The following is a 19,408-nucleotide window of genomic DNA, read 5'->3' on the forward strand; positions in this document are numbered from 1 at the left end:
CAGTAATTTGCTAATCTTTCTTTGACAGATGGGGCAAAACCATCTCATTTAATAGTGACTGCTATGTCCAAGAGTAAAACTTTTGGGGATCAAATAAAAATCACATTATCACCTCACCTATCTTCAGAAGACAACTGGCTATGTTATTTTGCATGGCTGAGCATTGCTTGTTTGCAACAGTGGTAAGAGCAAATCGATGAGCTTTGTACAATATCTTGGTTTGCTGGCTTCAGAAAATTTGCTATTTTGCTCCAGGCTGTGCATTACTTTGGAAAAATAAAAAAGTTATCTGGCAAGATTATAAAACTGTTCTTGGTAGTTTTGTTTTAAATTCTCTAGCAGTAGATGTGGACATGAGAAATTATAGCATCAACCTCTATAGCTGACATATTTGGAGAATATCTCACTTCTCCATATTTATATTTATATTATTTATATTTATGTTTATATTTATATTTATGTTAATAATTTTGCTATATGGAAAATTACAGAGTGATAGGGATGTGGGAGGAAAGCCGATGGACCCAATAGGAACTCCCTTGCTTGTTCATGCAGGTGTATTTAGTCTTACATTTTGTTGAATCGGAATGGAAATATTGGGGGGAAAAGAACTTTGGAGAAAATCTGAGACTGAGAAAAGGAGCTCATCTCTGTTATATTTAATTGTGAATCATACTGACAACACTAAGATCTGGCACATTTCCAAAAGTATTTCTGAGTCTAGAGGGCATCTTATTATAAAATGATTCTTTCTGGGTTAGTTGATCATTCATGACCTTTCTTGGGTAAGCAGAATAATCAGTCATGTTTAAAAAATAGTAGGTAAGGGTTTTTTTTTTAATGAAACTACATATGAAATATGAGTATTTTCTTTGGAAGACTTTACAAAAGGTATCTGGAACATTTCTTGCTCTATGTAGTGACTCCAGTCTTTTATATGAAGGTCTAGTATAGTCAGCTACAGCATTAACAGGAAAATTTCTGAAGAAAAGTAAATCTCTCTAAAATCTCATTTATTATCTGAAACTCTATTATAAAGTTATTTCCAAAATAACTTATCAAGTCCCATAGTCACAATGATTCTGGGTCATAGTTCACAATAACCATTCCATTCTTGTATGATGAGATCATGTTACAGAGTCAAATATAGACATCAAAACAGCATGTTCACATAGGCTGAGGGCGTCCCGAAATAATCTCTTCCTTCCAAACTGGTCATCGCTAAAATTTTCTGGGCCAAGGGGTACTAAGGGAATTTTATTTCTTGGAAGTGGATAAATGTTTCAAATAATTAAATATTTAGGTTTATGCCTCATATTTTAATACTTATAAATTGTTCCTAAGAATTAGAGATTTTATTCCATGTTTTTATTTGCAAATATTAAAAACAATTTTAAAGCTGTATAGATACTTGTAACTGAACTTCAGCTGAACACATTCATTTGCTAAAAGAGGCAAAATGAGAATAAACACTCCAACCTGTTATCCTGCATAAGATTTCTTGTAGGTGGTTTTAAACATCACACAACTGTGCAGTAGAATAAAACCTCAGAAATCAACCAGTTACCTGTGCATATCTCTTCATTCCATGCATTGAGAAAAATGGGTCCAGTAGAAATTTTGATACGCACCCGAAGTCCCACATCTACCTTAAAACAGAGAAGCTATGTCTTCTGACTCCCATATTAACACTGTAATGTTGCTTTTTTAAAAAATAAGCACTGGTAATGTCAATATCAATATGATTTCAACACAGAAATTATTTTAAATTCCTTCATTTTAAATTAATATGAAAGCAGTGTACTTTTCATAGATTCTGGTATGCAGTGTCTGCTTGTCATGCATTTATAGACTGCAGCATGGAAGGTTTTTAGGGTAGCCCTTTTGAACAACTTAATTTTATTGCAGGGACTCTTCCTCTTTCTTATGGAGCAACAACAAAATTATCTGTTTCTTCTGCATGACAACCCTTCAAATCGTCTAGACTGAAGGTAGGAAAATGTGATAAGCATTTTGGAATTAAACAAATGTGGGCTCGCAGTCATTTCTGATCTTGATCAAATTTAATCAGAGAGTCAGTTTTCTCCTTTATAAAATGGAGCTATTAATATCTACCTCTTAGGGTCAGGACAGGTTAAATTAGAGATATGAAATACCCAAGACATACTTTAACTCATGGTGAGTTCTCAATATTTTCTCTTAATTGAAGCATGCTCTCTTTTCTAAGAGACTTTTCAAGTTTAATATGTTCTGTTCCTTTAATCCTTTCTCGTGGAACGTAATATTTAGACCCATTCCACTCGGAACTGCGCTCCATGTGAAAGCCAGTGTATGAAGTACTGGTACTGAAAATTGTGTCATAGATATCAGGAGATTTATCAACATCACTGATATTCTGATGTAGTAGGATAGGAATGCAACCTAGGCTGCCCTTGCTCTTGGTGCTTGTTTTTAAATAGAAAACTTAATTCGGACCATGATTCATTTGCCTTTTTTTTTTTTTTTTTCTGTATCTTTATCACATTCTTTACCTATATTGAGTTTGGAGTATTTAAGATTTTTCTACTTTTCTTCCACACCACCTCTTAGCAAACAGATTCTTTCACATAGTACACATGTATCATCTTTTTTAAACCTCACTTGAAGATTTCTGTTAAATTCCATTTAGTTTATTTGGACCAGTCATTTCTGGTAGTTCAAGTCAGTTAGAATTTTGATTTTGTTTGTCACTATATGTTGCCAAACTCTGAATCTTACTTGAGTGTGAAATGCTGCCTATCCACCTTCACCCAAATCCCTGGTACGAGCATTGAATAGGAAAGGGTGAGGGGCAGGAAACTGCCTCAAGTGCCTGAATCATCACTAGCCCTTGTTCACTATTTGTAGTAACAACGCTAACGGTGTAGTAAGCAGGGCTAACAGTAGTTAACTATGACAACCACGGAAGGGTTTTATACATACTACTTATCTGGTTAAGGGAATTGCCTTTATAGCTTGTTTGATAAGAGTTTTTATCAGGAACGGATGAAAGAAGTTTATTATTTGTGTTTGGTTCAGCTTCTAACATAACTATAATGATTTTTCTCCTTTAATGTGACAATGTAGTGAATGATATTAATGTTCTAATACTATTTTAACCATGCAATCTTGAGATAACTCCCCCCCGCCCACACACACACTTTTTTTTTCTTATATTTTATGCATTGTTAGAATCAGCTTGCTAATATTGGCTTTGGTCTTTGTATTTATGTTTCTAAGGAGGGAGATAGGCCCGTCACCGTCTGTTAAATTTTGTTGTCAAGGTTATCAAATAATGCATTAAGAGGTATTTCTTTCTTCATGTAATTTTTAAATGATTTGTTCATGAGATAATTGGTCGGATTTACTTGTAAAGTCATATACTGAATTTGTAGATAAATTTGTACATTTTCTTTTGCCAGATAATAAACAATATCTCAATGTACACTTATTTTTCCCAGACATTTTATTCTAATAATCTTAAAACCTGCAGAAGTTTGAGAAAATAGTACATTGGAAACCTCTATTTTATTTTTTAAATTGAAGTATAATCAACATACAGTGTTATATTAGTTTCAGGTATACAACATATTGATTCAACAGTTCTATACATTCTTCAATGGTATATATTGAGTATATAATAAATGCTCACCAAAATAAGTATATTCATCATCTGTCACCATACAGTGTTATTACAATAGAATTGACTATATTCCCTCTGCTGTACTTTTCATCTCCGTGACTTATATATTTTATTACTGGAAGCTTGTAATCCTCTTTATCTGTTTTGCCCATCTTCCCAATGCACTACTCCTCTGGCAACCACCACTTCTCTGTATTTAAGAGTCTGTTTGGTTTTTGTTTGTTCACATGTTTTGCTTTTTAGATTCCACATAGGAGTGAAATCATATGGTATGCATCTTTCTCTGACCTGTTTTACTTAGCATGATACCTCTAGGTCCATTCATGTTGCAGACGGCAAGATTTCATTCTTTTTTATGGCTGAGTGAGAGTCCATTGTATTTACCACATCTTATTTATCCATTTAGCAATTGGTAGACACTTGGGTTGCTTTTATATATTGCCTATTGTAAATGATGTTGCAGTAAATAGAGGGGTGCATATGTCTTTTCAAATTAGCGTTTTCATTTTCTTTGAGTAAATATCCAGCAGTGAAATTACTAGATCATACAACATTTCAATTTTTAATTTTTTGAGGAAACTGCAAGCTGTCTTCCACAGTGGCTGCACCGACTTCCATTCTCACCAACAGTGCATATGGGTTCCTTTTTCCACATCCTTGCCAACACTGGTTATTTCTTGTCTTTTTTGATACTAGCATTTCTGACTGGTATGAGGTGATAGGTCACCATGGTTTTGGTTTGCATTTCCCTGCATCCCATGGTTTCGATTTGCATCACTGATGATGATTAGTGATATGGAACATCTCTTAATGTGTCTTTTGGCCATCTGTAGGTCTTTGGGGAAATGTCTAATCAGGTTCTCTGTCCATTTTTTAATTGGATGATGATGATGATGATTTGGTATTGAGTTATATAAGGTCTTTATACATTTTGGATATTAACTCCTTATAAGAGATAACATCTGCAAATATCTTCTCTCATTCACTAGGTTGTCTTTTTTTGTTGATGGTTTCCTTTACTGTGCATATATATATATATATATATATATATATATACATATATATATATATATATATATATGTTTTTTTATTTTGTTGTAGTCCCAGTAGTTTATTTTTGCTTTTGTTTCCCTTGCATGAGGAGACATTTCCATAAATAAATTGCTAAGAGTGATGTCCAAGAGATTACTGCCTATTTTTTTTTTCAGGAGTTTTATGTTTTGGGTCTCCCATTTAGGTCTTTAATCCATTTTGAGTTTATTTTTGTAGTCTAGTTTCATTCTTTTGCATGTAACTCTCCAACTTTTCCCAACACCATTTATTGAAAAAGCTGTCTTTTCCCCATTGTATATTCTTTCCTCCTTAGTCATAGATTAATTGATCTTATAGGCATGTATTTATTTCTTGGCTCTCTATCCTGTTACATTGATCTGTCTATTTTTGTGCCAGTACCATACTATTTTGAATACTAAAACTCAGTAGTATATCATGAAATCTGTGATTTTGATGCCTCCAGCTTTGTTCTTTCTCAAAATTGCTTTTGTTATTCAGGGTTTTTGTGATTTCATAAATATTTTAGGATAATTTATTCTAGTTCTGTGAAAAATACTATTGGTATTCTGCTAGAAATTGTGTTGAATCTGTAGATTGCTTTGGGTAGTATGGGCATTTTAATGGCATTAATTCTTTCAATGCATGAGCATTGAACCTATAGGTTTGTGTTGTCTTCAACTTCTTTCCTCAATATTGTATAGTTTTCAATGTATAGGTCTTTCACCTCCTTGGTGAAATTTATTCCTAGGTATTTTATTCTTTTTGGTGCAATTGTAAATGGGACTTTTTAAAAGTCTGCTACTTCATTGTTAGTGTATAGAAATGCAACTGATTATGTATATTAATTTTGTATGCTGTAAATTTACTGAATTAATTTATCAGTTCTAGTAATATTTTTGGTGGAATCTTTGGGGGTTTCTATATACAGTGACATGTCATCTGCAAATAGTGAGTTTTACTTCTTCCTTACCAATTTGGATGCCTTTTATTTCTTTTTCTTGTCTGATTGCTGTGCCCAGAACTTCCAGTACTGTGTTGAATAAAAGTTGTGAAGTGAATATCTTTATCTTGTTCTTGATCTTAGAGGAAAAGTTTTTAGTTATTCACCATTGAGTATGTTTCCTATAGGCCCACTTTGTTAAAAGTTCTTATCATGGATGTATATTCTATTTTGTCAAAAGCTTTTTCAGATGATCATGTGTTTTTTATCCCTTCTCTTATTAATGTGATATATCACATTGATTTTGTGAATATTGAACCACCTTTGCATTCCCTGGAATAAATTCCACTTGATTGTGCTGAATGATTCTTTTAATGTATTGTTGAATTCAGTTTTAAGGACTTTTGCGTGTACGTTCATCAGAGATACTGGCCTGGTAGTTCTTTTTTTTTTTCTTCTTTTCTTTTCTTTTCTCCTTTTTTTTTTTTTTTTTTGTGGTGTCTTTGTCTGGTTTTGGTATTAGAGTATGCTGGTCTCATAGAAGACCTTTGGAAGTTTTCCTTCCTCTTCCTTTTTTTGGACTAGCTTGAGAAGAATAGGTATTCACTCTTAATGCTTGGTAGAATTTACCTTTGAAGGCATCTGGTCCCAGATTTTTGTTTGTTTTTTTTAATCCATTTGGTCACCCACACCTTTTGACTAGAGCATAGTCCATTTACATTTAAAGTAATTATTCGTAGGTATGTACTTATTGCCATTTTGTGAATTGTTTTCTGGTTGTTTTTGTAGTTCTCTGTTCCTTTCTTCTCTTGCCCTCTTCCCTTGTGATTTGATGGCTTTCTTTAAATGTTATGCTTGTATTCTTTTTTCTTTATTTTTTGTGTATCTGTTACAGGTTTTTGATTTATGATTACCTTTAGGTTCATATATAACATCTCACATGTACAGTAGTCTGTATTAAGCTAATAGTCATTAAGTTCAAGCACATTCTAAAAACATGAAATTTTCCCTCCCTCATTGATGTTTTAGGTATATAAAATTATATTTTATATATTTAATTTTCTATATCCCTTGACTTATTTTTTGTAGATATAATTGATTTTAACTGCTTTTGTGTTTTAACCTTTCACACTGGCTTTATAAGTGAGAAATCCATTACCTTTACTCTGTATTTACTTTTACCTGTGAAATCTTTTCCTTTCATAATTTTCATCTAGTTATGACCTTTTCTTTCCACTCAAAGAATTTCCTTTAACATTACTTGTAAGGCTGATTTAGTGGCAATGAACTCCTCTAACTTTGTTCATCTGGGAAGCTCTGTATCTCTCCTTCTATTCCAAATGATAACCTTGATGGGCATAGTATCCTTGGTTGCAGGTTTTTACCTTTCTTGGAATATATTATGCCCCTCTCTTCTGGTCTCCAATGTTTCTGCTGAAAAATCTGCAAAGAGCCTTATGGGGTTGCCCTGTATATAACGGTTTTCTTTTTTTCTAGCTGCTTTTAAAATTCTCTCTTTATCATCACTTTTTGCTATTTTAATTATTATGTGTCTTGGCATGGACCTCCTTGGGTTAATCTTGTTAGGGACTTTCTGTGATTCCTGGTCCTGAATGTTTGTTTCCTCTCCCAGACATGATTACTCTTGATGATGTCACTGAGTTCCCTTAACCGATTCCCATTTTTTACTCTTTCTGCTGTTCAGCTTGCTTGCTTTCCATTACCCTCTTCTACATTGCTGATTTGTTCTTCTGCATCTTCTAGTCTGCTCTTGATTCCCTGTGGAGTATTTTTTTATTTTCACTATTGAATGCTTCATCTCTGACTGATTCTTTTTTATATTTTGTATCTTTGTGAAAGCTCTCACTGGGTTTATCCATTCTTCTCAAGTCCAGTGAGTATTCTTATGACAATTACTTTGAATTCTCTACCACACATATTTATCTTTGTTTCACTTAGCTTTTTTTGCTGTGATTTTGTCTTATTCTTTCATTTGAGACCTATTCCTCTGTCTCATTTTGTCTAATTCTGTGTTTGCCTCTGTGTAATAGGGTGATCAGCTACATCTCCTGGTCTTCAAAATAGTGGCCTTGTGTAGAAGAGGTCCTGTGGTACCCAGTATCCCAATGCCCCCCCCCCCCACCCTGGTCACCAGAACCAGATGATCCAGAGGTGTCTCCTGTGTGGCTGCAGGTGCCCTACTGTCGTCACTGAGTTGCGCTTGTTTTCTGCCCAGGCAGCTGCAATGTATTGGGTGCAGACATATCCAGTGGCAGGGCTTGCTCCCTGTGCGGGCAGCTATGAAGCTTGGATGCAGGAATTGTGGTGTGCTGGTGTTGGGGGTTATCTTCCCTTCTCCCCAAGACAGGAATCATTTTGGAACGGTGCCGTTCCCTGCTGGGGCTGCTTGCACAGTGTGGTGGTGGTGGGGGGCTCTTTAAGGGCAGAGACTCAGTTTCCTATTGCCTTCTGACTCTCCTGGAGTTAAGCCCACTGATTTTTGAAGTAATCGGGGTTAAACCCCACTGATTGTAAAACCTCTCAAGTTTAAGCCCCACTGGTTTTCAAAGCCAGACCTTATGGAAACGTGTCCGCCCGCCGTGAGTTCCCTGTTCCTGGGGTGTGTGGGTGGAATTTGATCCTCTTGCTTTGCTGCACTTGTGGTGTCCCTCCTGTCTGTGGTTAGTCTCACTGGGGGTTTGGTTCACAACTGCATCTGCACCGCTCCTGCCCTTTTTGATGTGGACTCCTCTCTACAATTCACTGTGGAAGGTCTGTTTGGCCAGTCTTTAGGTCATTGTCAGAGTTAGTTGCATATGTGTAGCTGTTCTCTCAGTGTGTCCAAGGAACAAGGTGAGCTGAGCATCCTCCTACTCTACCATCTTCCCTGGACTCCCCTAAAAACCTATATTTTATATCATTTACCAATTGTTAATGTTTTGTCATGTTTCTTTTCTTTCATATATGTATGAAATAATGTTATATATGTATATACATATATATAATATGCTTTGTTTTGCTGAACCTTCAAAAGCAGCACTTTACCCAGAAATACTTCAGAATGCATAAGAATAAGGTCATTTTTTTTCTATAAAATCACAATACTAGTTTCATGTTCGAGAAAATTTATATTAATCCAAAATGTGATCTAATATATTTTCTTTTTTTTTTTTTAAAGGTTTTATTTATTTATTTGACAGAGAGAGACGCAGCGAGAGAGGGAACACAAGCAGGGGGAGTGGGAGAGGGAGAAGCAGGCTTCCTGAAGAGCAGGGAGCCCGATGCGGGGCTCGATCCCAGGACCCTGGGATCATGACCTGAGCTGAAGGCAGACGCTTAATGACTGAGCCACTCAGGCGCCCTTGATCTACTATATTTTCTACATCCAGTTTTATCTGATTGTTCCAAAAAATGTTTTTCATACCTTTTATATTTCTTGGATCCAAGATCCAGTCAAGGTTTATATATTCCCTCTGGTATTATGCCATTTAAATTTGTTTAATTTAGAATATTTCCATTTTCATATTGTTTTTAGTTTGTTTTTATGACATTAGCATTTTTGTAAGGTCTAGGGTAACTTCTTTTATTTATTTATTTATTTATTTATTTATTTTAAAGATTTATTTATTTGACAGAGAGAACACGAGAGCAGGAACACAAGCAGGGGGAGTGGGAGAAGGAGAAGCAGGCTTCCCGCCAAGCCAGGAGCCCAATGTGGGGCTCGTTTCCAGGACCCTGAGATCATGACCTGAGCCAAAGGCAGATGCCTAATGATTGAGCCACCCAGGGGCCCCTAGGATAACTTCTTATATAATGTCCAGTATTCTGTATTTATCTGATTAGATTCGACATAAATATTTTAGCATAAATATGATATAAATAATATGGGTTTTTTTGTGCATCACATCAATATGCTTATGGTATTAGATATATTTCTATGACTATTAGTATGTCTGAGTACCTATTTCTGTGATAGAATACTAATAAGCATCACAAATCTATAAGATACCTTATCAGGCAAACTAAGCATGTTTCATTTGTGAGAAATATTGTGGCTATGTACTATCTTTTCTAATGAAATTTTATTTAAGTACTTCCAATTTTATACTTGTTTTAAAAATATAATATTTAAAAGATGATATGAGCCTTTTTGGATTTTAAGAAGTATTTTAGGGGCGCCTGCGTGGCTCAGTCGTTGAGCATCTGCCTTTGGCTCAGGTCGTGATCCCAGGGTCCTGGGATCGAGCCCCGCATCGGGCTCCCTGCTCCGCGGGAAGCCTGCTTCTCCCTCTCCCACTCCCCCTGCTTGTGTTCCCTCTCTCGCTGTGTCTCTCTGTCAAATAAATAAAATCTTAAAAAAAAAAAAGTATTTTAAAAATATGTCCTCTTTCTTATTACTCTATGTTTTAGGCTGAAAAGGGAAGAAACTAAAATACAAAATTATGTGGTTTTCCCCAAAGAGGCCTATTTTAATTAGAAATATAGATGATAGATAGATTTGTCTAAATGTTCATTAATTGTGGAACAGGCATTTAAACACCTTTTTTTTTTAAATAATAAAGTTTCAAAAAAAAAGGCCTTGGTTAATTACATGGTTATTTTATCCACATTTGATAATTGGGCAAAGGAAAACAGAGGATTGAATATATCAAATCTCTAGTGCTCACTGGAGTTGTCCCTCCTAATTTCCAGACCCATATATTCGTCTATTTAATAGGTATTCCACTTGATTGTGCTATAAACATCACCCATTTGAATGTCCTAAATCATTTCTCCTTTCATATCTTCCCCAACTTAAACTTTGTCTTGCCTTTCACATACCAATGAATAAAATGATCACTATATTCAATTTCACCTTTAATCATTCCTTTCACTTAAAACCCATATGCAGGGGCGCCTGGGGGGCTCAGTTGGTTAAACCGCTGCCTTCAGCTCAGGTCATGATTCCCGAGTCCTGGGATCGAGCCCCGCATCGGGCTCCTTGCTCAGTGGGGAGCCTGCTTCTCCCTCTCCCTCTGGTGCCTCTCCCCCACTTGTGATCTCTGTCTCTCTCACTATCTCTCTCTGTCAAATATATAAATAAAATCTTTTAAAAAAAACCAAAACCATATGCAGTCAGCTACCAAGTTCTGTTGACCTTGTCTCTGGATGTCCCTCAAATCTTACTTCCAAACTTGTAATTTCCACCTTAACTTACGATCTCATCAAGTATTTGCATAGTAGTGACAGTTTCCTAGATGGCCCACCTACCTCAATCATTCTTATAAAATCTTTGTCTCATAGCCAGGATGGTTTTTGACCCCCCCCCCCAAAAAAATCCAAATATTATCATTCTCACTTACATTCTGAAAACCTATCAATATCTTCCAATTGAATTAAACAAGCTCTTTATGGGAAGACATACGGCTTTTTTAAAGCTCTGTTTCCACATATCAAATGTATGTGTATGGTTTAGACACTATGAACAGCTTACAGAAATATTTTAGATTCCGATTCTGTCATTCTTCCATACGTACATCATGCATGCATGCATTCCTGTGCTAAGCCATAGGAATTCAATGAAGAACAAAGCCTGACATGTTTGTTTTCATAGACCTTAGAATGCAGATAAAAATTTAAAACTGTCACGGATAAAAATAAGAGGCTTTGTTTTCTTGTAAGCTAATTCGTGATCTTAGAAACTGAATTATCTTCTTAATTTCTTAAGATTCTTATCTGTATAATGAAAATAATATCTATTTCATAGGGGTGTTTTTGTAGATTGAAAACAATAGCAAGCAGTGGAGAAATATGAGATCCATTCTATCAGAGATAGAGATAAAACTCAACTTTGCCACAAGGTTGCCCTCGGGCAATGGACAAAGAATGATCACAAAGGAGTTAAAGAAGATTGAAGTACAGAATTGATATAAGGAGAAAGAATATAATGGGGAGCCTCATAAAATACAAAGTTTAAGGATAAATAGGCAGCAAGATAAACCTGAAAAATAATTTTGAGATCTCCTAAGTTGCAGTCAGTTCGCTGATAAATAACAGAAATTTGCAAATATGGATCAAAACATGGGCAAAGGAAGGATATTAGTGTCCTTCTTCCAGAAGAGATCATTAAGTTCTGATGTGAGGTCCCCAAGAGGACAGATTGCAAAACATAAGATCCAAGGACAAACTTTGATAGGTGAAACCACTTAAGAATGTGGAGAAGAAACAAGTTTCAATAAAGGGAGCAGTGAGAGGATATAAAACACTAGAGGGTATTGCAGTCTTACAGGATGAAGAAAGAAGAGAGATGCAAAATTACCGAGGTCTGAGTTTTGTGAATTGGGGGTTATCAGGGCTCTATGAGAGATAACATTTTAGTAGAGAGGAAGATACACAGGTAGATTGTAATTTACTGAAGAGAATGTAGAGGGTAAGAAAACAAGCAGTGAGCAAACACTATGAGAAGTATTTCAATGCAAAAACATGTTTAAAAAGATACCTGTGTAAGGTCAATTCAAGGAGATTATGGAGTCAAAGAATGTTTTTTAGGCTAATGGAGAGAAATATCTCTATATGCCAAGAGGAAGGAGCCAGTAGAGAATTCTGAAAATTCACTTAATAAACTTCTATTGCTTTAAAAAAAAGGAAAAGAAAAAATAATTCAAAAAGCAAAATTCTTAAGATATGGAAGAGGATAAAATTTATAACACAGAGGATGAAATTAGCTTTAAACTGAAAATGGAATAGTTCAGTGAGATTTGGAGATGATGATTGATCACTATCTGGTTCACGGATGTTCATCTAGGGTGAGGCGAGGGGAGGAGGAGTTTTAGATGAAAGTGGTATCGGGAATACAGAAACAGCTTCCCTTTGGATGACTTTAGGAGAAAACTAGGACTAAGTAAAATAATTATTGGCCCAGCTAAAGTTAAAAACAGAAATTTGTCAGCCAGGAAACAGAAAATGATACCATTTTATTCTACAACACCTGGGAATGAAGGAAATTAGGAGTATGCATGGGGGTCAGGGTTAGGTCATCCCTAAGGGCTGAAAAGATGTTGAATAGCATCACTTTGGTGGAAATTGGTTGGCTTCAGTGTATTAGAACAATGGTGAATGGAGAATTTTGAGGAGTTAGCTAGGGTTGAGGGTATGAATCTCAAGGCAAAAGATTAAAGGGACAGGATATTTCAGAACTGTCAGAGGAATGAAGCTAAAATGGCTGATTCTGATTGAAGGGGTCAGGAAAGTATATGAAATCGAAGAACTAACTCAGCAAGAGTCGAAAAGAATGAGAGAATATAAAATGCTGGTCAGAGATTGAAACTTTCAGATATCTTAAAAAAGGAACAATTCTAAGTAGCACATTTATTCTATTTGAATATGAAATACTGAGGCAGGAATGAAAGCGGTGAAATCTGCTTTAAAGCATCAGGATCTAATGAACAGAATGGGTGTTTTTCCACATCTTGGTGGGTCTCATCCTCAGTTTCACATTGAATCAATCCTACTTCTATAGGTTCAAGGCTCCACTGATGTATTTACACATCAATACTTGGAGAAAACTTAGATAAGCAGATGGATTCTGAGTTTGAGTCTAAAATCTTAACTGGAGGTATATTTTATGTGAAATCTATCATGGAGTTATTATGCTCTCAAAAGTTCACTACCCTCCTATCTCTCTAACAGTTTGGAGGCGTAAATAACTTTTTGTTAGCTGCTCATGGTGCTTATGTAAATGTTTTTAAAGGTACAGTATCGCTTGCTCTTGAATCAGTAATTCAGAGTTTGAATGAAAAAAAGTGATTGCAAAAAATTCTGTGATATTACTAGAGAGGTTCTGTTAAGTTAGAGTTAACCAGTCTTTTCCAGAGTACTTAATCTCATTAGCAAATACTGTCATTTGGCTAAATATGGAATGCCTTAATAAATGGTTTGCATCTTTTATGTGAGAGACTTGAGTCTATGTATAGGATGTGCTGCTTATTTAAGATAGATTAACTTAAAACAAACAACCAAATATATGCAAAACATTTGTCTAAGTGCTTTTTGCCTGTTGGAAAAGGGGACATTATCTAGAGCTGTTTGATACCGCCATCTGTCATTCTTGGTAAATAAATACAACATCATAAATATTTGGCTTTGCTTTTGGAACTTTCAAATTGTTATGGTGCAAATGGTTCATTGCATTTTGGAGAAAATTTGAAAACTCTCCAAGTAGACCTACTTTAAAAAGAAAAGAATAAAAGTAAGGACTTTGATTTAACCTGAATTTCTGTCTTCTTTTCCCTTAGGTATACATAATAGGAAAACAAAAGGAAGAAAAATTGTATACATTGACATTCAATTTATTTCAGTTTTGCAAATCTGTTACACAACAAAAATCACATTTGTCTGGATTTTTACAGTTTATAAAATACTTTGACACCCACCATTTCTCTGAGGTTGTGTGGCTGGCCTGAGGACCTCAGAGATGTGAAAAAGGCATAACATAATGAAAGCATTAAATCAATTTTTTTTTAATCTCACATGGCTTAAAAACACATTGTACTCATTTGTTTTGAATTATATTCTCTCCACTCTGCCAGGTAGATAAGCCTATTTAGTCAATTCTGCTGTGCAGATTTTGTTTTACCAATTATTTTGAAATAAGCTTTTAGACAGTGTCAGAATTATTATAATTCTCCTACTGTCATACTGGAAAAATGATACACTTTCCAAAATATCCGTTTGTTGAATAAGTGGGGCCATTTGAAAAATTTGAAAATGTTGATTACCTAAGTAAATATGAACACATTTAAAGTAGATATTCTTTTGTATTTGGATGTTCAGGTTCATGTTTCTAAGAGTCAGATGATTGCAATAATATTTTAAGACAATAAAGCTCAAATAGCACCATTAAAAAGTTATGTGACATTTATAATACAGCACATAGAAAAATAAAGAATATAAAGGTTTGGAGCTAAAAGAAAATGAATGATGAACAGTCCAGGATAGTGCTGGAAATCACTGGCTAAAAGCTAATTATAATATCATAACTGAAAATTGTAGAATAAATATGACTGTGTTTCAAATATGAAGAGAAAACAAAGCTAAGTTTTCCTTATATTTCCCATTAAGCTCTGAACTTACAGAAGTACAAAAGAAATTAATGTAAAATATAAAGAGAAGGGACATGGAAAGAATGGAAATGATCCACACTGATTCTGCAATTTAATGACAGGTATTTCTTTTGAATAGAAATAAAGTTTAATCAGACATCTATAAATTAAGTCTTTAAAAAATAACTAACTTAGGAATTCTCCAAAAGAGAACATGTTATTCATTAGAATTTGTTCTTCTTATTAAAATGTACTCTTTCTGGGGCATCTTTACAGGCTTTTTTCCCCCTCTTTTTAAAGCATATGACATTATTGTCCTGATAGCAATTTTCACATGTGGCCGGGATGTCTGAGTCATCTCCAGTGTTTCCTAGATGCCTGCTTTTTGCGAAGGAAAGAGATGTGGCATCTCTTCTGTAATATTACTAAATGTCTGAAAGGCATAATAAAGAGGGAACCTGTCTGCAAGGTGATTCTTTATTTGTAAAATAGCCATTAGATAGCTCTTTAACTTCAGTGAAGTCTTGTGTCCTGCAATAATACCAAATGGTACATCTGCTTTACAGCACATGTTAAATTTGGTAAGTTGTGTTATGTGTTTAAGCATCTAGAATTTATTAGATAAGAGGATCAGCATAAAGCATGACTTATGTCAAAAATATTTTTCAATGTGAATCTTTTAAAAAATTGAGTTAGAATCAGGATCTGATCACTACCAAGCCTTAACTTGTCGGTCCCGCATGACACACACACATTGATACATATAAAAACTGTTGTTTAGACTGCTCTCATGAATAGGAATCATTGTTTCAATGATGGGAGAGGTTAAATTTCATTTGTAAGGGGATTTGAGCGTAGGAGGATGGCAAGGTTTAGGTTAGTTCCACTGAATGCTTGTATGTCTTAATGAGGCCATATTGCATATAAAAAATTACTGTTTAGAGAATTTGAGTTCAAGGAAAAAATGAGGATTGAAGCAGAGTTTTTACAAGGCTTTGTTGTTTTGAACTTGACAATTGAACGATCATACATAGAACTCAAGAGTCCAGAAGGGAAAACTTAAGACAAATATTTGGACTAAACTGAAAGAGGAAGACTTGAGAATTTGATTCACTTGTGTAAATAAGAAGTTCGGTGCACATATTGTCGGAACCAAATAAATCCAAGCGTATTGTCTGGTAACTTTGGAACTGAATTTATGAAACTGTGACTGGGGAAAGTAAAAGATAAAATAGTGCTCCTAATGATTCTTTTTTATCTCTGGTATTAAAAGTTACCCTCTTTTCTTGATCTAACTCAACCGCTTTAATCTAAAAATAACTGGTGTATTGAGAATAGGTCTAGTCTTTTGGAAATTTTATTCAAACATAGGGATTTTCTTAAAAAGATTTTATTTATTTGACAGAGAGAGAGGGAACACAAGCAGGGGGAGTGGGAGAGGGAGAGGCAGGCTTCCCGCCAAGCAGGGAGCCCCATGCGGGGCTCGATCCCAGGACCCTGGGATCCTGACCTGAGCCGAAGGCAGATGCTTAACAACTGAGCCACCCAGGCGCCCCTCAACATAGGGATTTTTAAATATATTTTATCATTACTCTTCTATCACTGTTCTTAGTACAAGAGAGGGACACCGAATGCATTTGTAGAAGTGCTTGGCTTTCCCTCTCTTCTTTTATTTGCTTTTTCTATGTCCACATTACTTTTACTCTTGATCAAAGCCTCAGGGAATGCTCTGGAGTGTGAGGGAAAATATATTCGGTGCTTTCATAAGAGCTGGCCCCAACATCTTTCTAAGTTCCCATCCTTAGGTGGTTACTTGTGAGTGCTGTGGGCAAGTGTGAGCCACAGAACTTGTGCAGAAAGGGAGAGAATGTTTTCTTTTCTTTGAGGAGCAGGTGCTGGGAATCCCACAGTTGGTTTCTGAGACACTCTTGCCACTGGGAGCAAACTAGACACAGGAAAGGGGGCACTTAGAAAAATGAGGGTATTTCATGTGAACGATACACAATTCTGAAATAAAATGAAGTCCTTTTGTGTGTAACTAAGCAGGAGGAACACACAACTGATTAAAGTTCTTGTTTTGGTCTCTTTATATAGGTCTTGATTTTTATTTCAAAAACATTTTTTTCTTGCTGTGACCACTATATGTTAGATTTTTTATGTTTAGAAAAATGTGCAGCATACAGATTTCCTTCAACTCATTAAATATTTGTTGAATTTAGAGTTGTGGTAAAACATTGTGCTGAGTTTTAAAAGGATAAAAAGATAGAAGGAACATAATTCCTGACCTGAATCAATATATAAATATCCTAAAAGACTTTAAATGGAGTATTTTACAAGTGTAAAACAGTATCACAGGCAATATTCAGAAGCCTGCACAGTGTTATTAATATAAAGTACCTTATCATTCATTACTCTCTAAATAACTTGAGACTAATTGGTTTTCACAGCACAAGTAATTAAATAACATATTAAATTTGATATCAAACAACTCAACATGTTTCTGTTCAAACAAAATAATGTAACTCTTTATAACTTGTAATTAAAGGATTGTTTTCAGTACTAAATAACTGACATTCAGAAAATGATTAGGGTGAGATAAAATAATAAATGGATATGAGTTTTATTTTAATAATAGTAAATTGTATTATTAACAAAGAGGAATTGAATCATCTCATAAATATTTGTCTCTCTGCTTAAGCAAAAAAATAAAATATTAAACAAGCAAAGTAAACATTTATAGAGGGCATATAAAATCTTTTTAAGTTTCCAAGCACATATTCATTATACATCCCCCATATGGTAATATACCTGAAATTAAAATTTGAGAAAAGGAAATACATCATAATTGAAAAAAAAGTGGGGGTTTTGAAAGCAAAAGGGAAAAAAAATATTACCTAATAACAGCAACTTTACAGTCCTTGCATCTCGCTCAGCGTCTTCCTGAAGCTTTTTCTCCAGTTCTTTGGATCTTTTGGCTGACTCCTTGCTCTCTGAACTAATTCTGCTCCCCATCTTGTGGTGTTAGATACGTGTTAGTTTATTTGCCCAAACTTTTCCAAACGTCGAGCACAGCTCTGCCTTGGACATAGGATGCAGAAGCACTGCTCTCCTGAGCTTCCTAACAGCCCACTCCCTTACTCTCTGAGATTCTGCTTTGACTAAGGAGATGCTTTCTGAGCTGTCACCTGATCAAAGGGTAAAGCCACAAAACCCCATGGTTGTATGGCTGGAAGCAAAAGGGGAAATTCATTATGCTTTCAAATTAAATGACCACTCATGGCATATCTTCAACAACTTGCCCATCGTGTTTAAAGAATAGTGCATAAAAATGTAGAATGTGGTCCAAATCTATACACTAAAGATAATCTGCAATGAACAGTTCAATTGGAACATGCTCTTTATTACTGTGATTTAAAGTTATTACTAATCAACAAGCTTGTATCTTCAGATATTTGAGTCTTCAGATTCTTCATAATCATTCCAGTATCACTATCAGAATATTTATATTGAATCATCCAAATTTCTAGTCTTGTATATTCAGATTATCACTCAAAATTATTGGGAATCTCTTAGTATTAACTAGAAAACATTTTTTTTTAAATGGAAACAAATAAATGTAGTTTTTATATTTATACACATTGTTGTATTGCCACAAACCTAGAATTCAACACACACACTGCTTTGGAATTACTGATTTTAGTCTTACAGGAGCCATCTCTAAAAATTGAGCTTTTACTGCTTGTGAGAAAGCCAATCCATCAACATTACTTGAGGGCCCACTTGGTGTAGACACTGAACTGTGTTCAATTTAGGCAGTGCACTCACTCTTTGGGGCCATTAAGCAACAGCTGTTGTGCTGGAAGGACTTTTATTGATTTGGTACCAAGGAAATAAAAAACAATGTTCTTTGAAATGGTAGGTAATTTGGTTCTCCCTGAAAAGTAAGAACAGTAAATATGTCTAAATATGTTCCCTGCCTTTCAACTATCCCAATAGATATCATGCACTTGAAGACCTCCAAGGTTGGGGACAAAGATTATGTTGTACAACTTTTTGTTTATATGAGGCATAGAAAAGTACTTGTTAGGTAGTTGAGATATATTTATATCTTGTATATAATAATATAATTGAGATATATATAATTATATATATAACTGATATATATATAAAGTATTATATGTAATACTTTATATATACTTATATATATAGTATATATATACTATATAATACTTTCTTATATATAGTATATATATACTATATAATACTTTATATATAATACTAATACTTTATATATAATACTGAGATATATATCTCAATTATATAATTACTATATATAATATAATATATAATTATATAATTACTATATAATATATATTATACATATAGAATATATATAATTTTATAAACAGGGTTGGCTACCTGTGGCAGCAGGCAAATCTTTCAGTGAATATGTTGGGATTTGTGAATGTGCCCTAACCAGGAAATGATAGAACACAGTCAGTCCATCAACATGTCAGTGTTGTCCTTCTTTTAAATCTTGTGCAAAGTTAGAACAGGTGGGGTTTTGCATATTCATAAAACAAAGAAATTTAGGCTTCCAAATTAAATACATATTCCTGATTTGTTTACTTTTTCACATATAATATTAGGCTGTAGATATATAAGCATAGTCAA

At 34.6% G+C, this 19,408-nt stretch overlaps 1 protein-coding gene across 1 annotated transcript in view; it reads right to left on the reverse strand.

Moving 5' to 3' along the window:
• Nucleotides 1–17,746, reverse strand: part of GNAT3 (G protein subunit alpha transducin 3) — a 53,486-nt gene extending 35,740 nt beyond the window's left edge. Inside the window, exon 1 of the mRNA XM_036087129.2 lies at nt 17,629–17,746. Coding sequence (XP_035943022.2) covers nt 17,629–17,746 — 118 coding nt within the window. The remainder of the gene's footprint in view (nt 1–17,628) is intronic.
• Nucleotides 17,747–19,408: the final 1,662 nt, after the last annotated feature.

Source organism: Halichoerus grypus, chromosome 12 (genome assembly GCF_964656455.1).
Source record: "Halichoerus grypus chromosome 12, mHalGry1.hap1.1, whole genome shotgun sequence".
NCBI lineage: Eukaryota > Metazoa > Chordata > Mammalia > Carnivora > Phocidae > Halichoerus > Halichoerus grypus.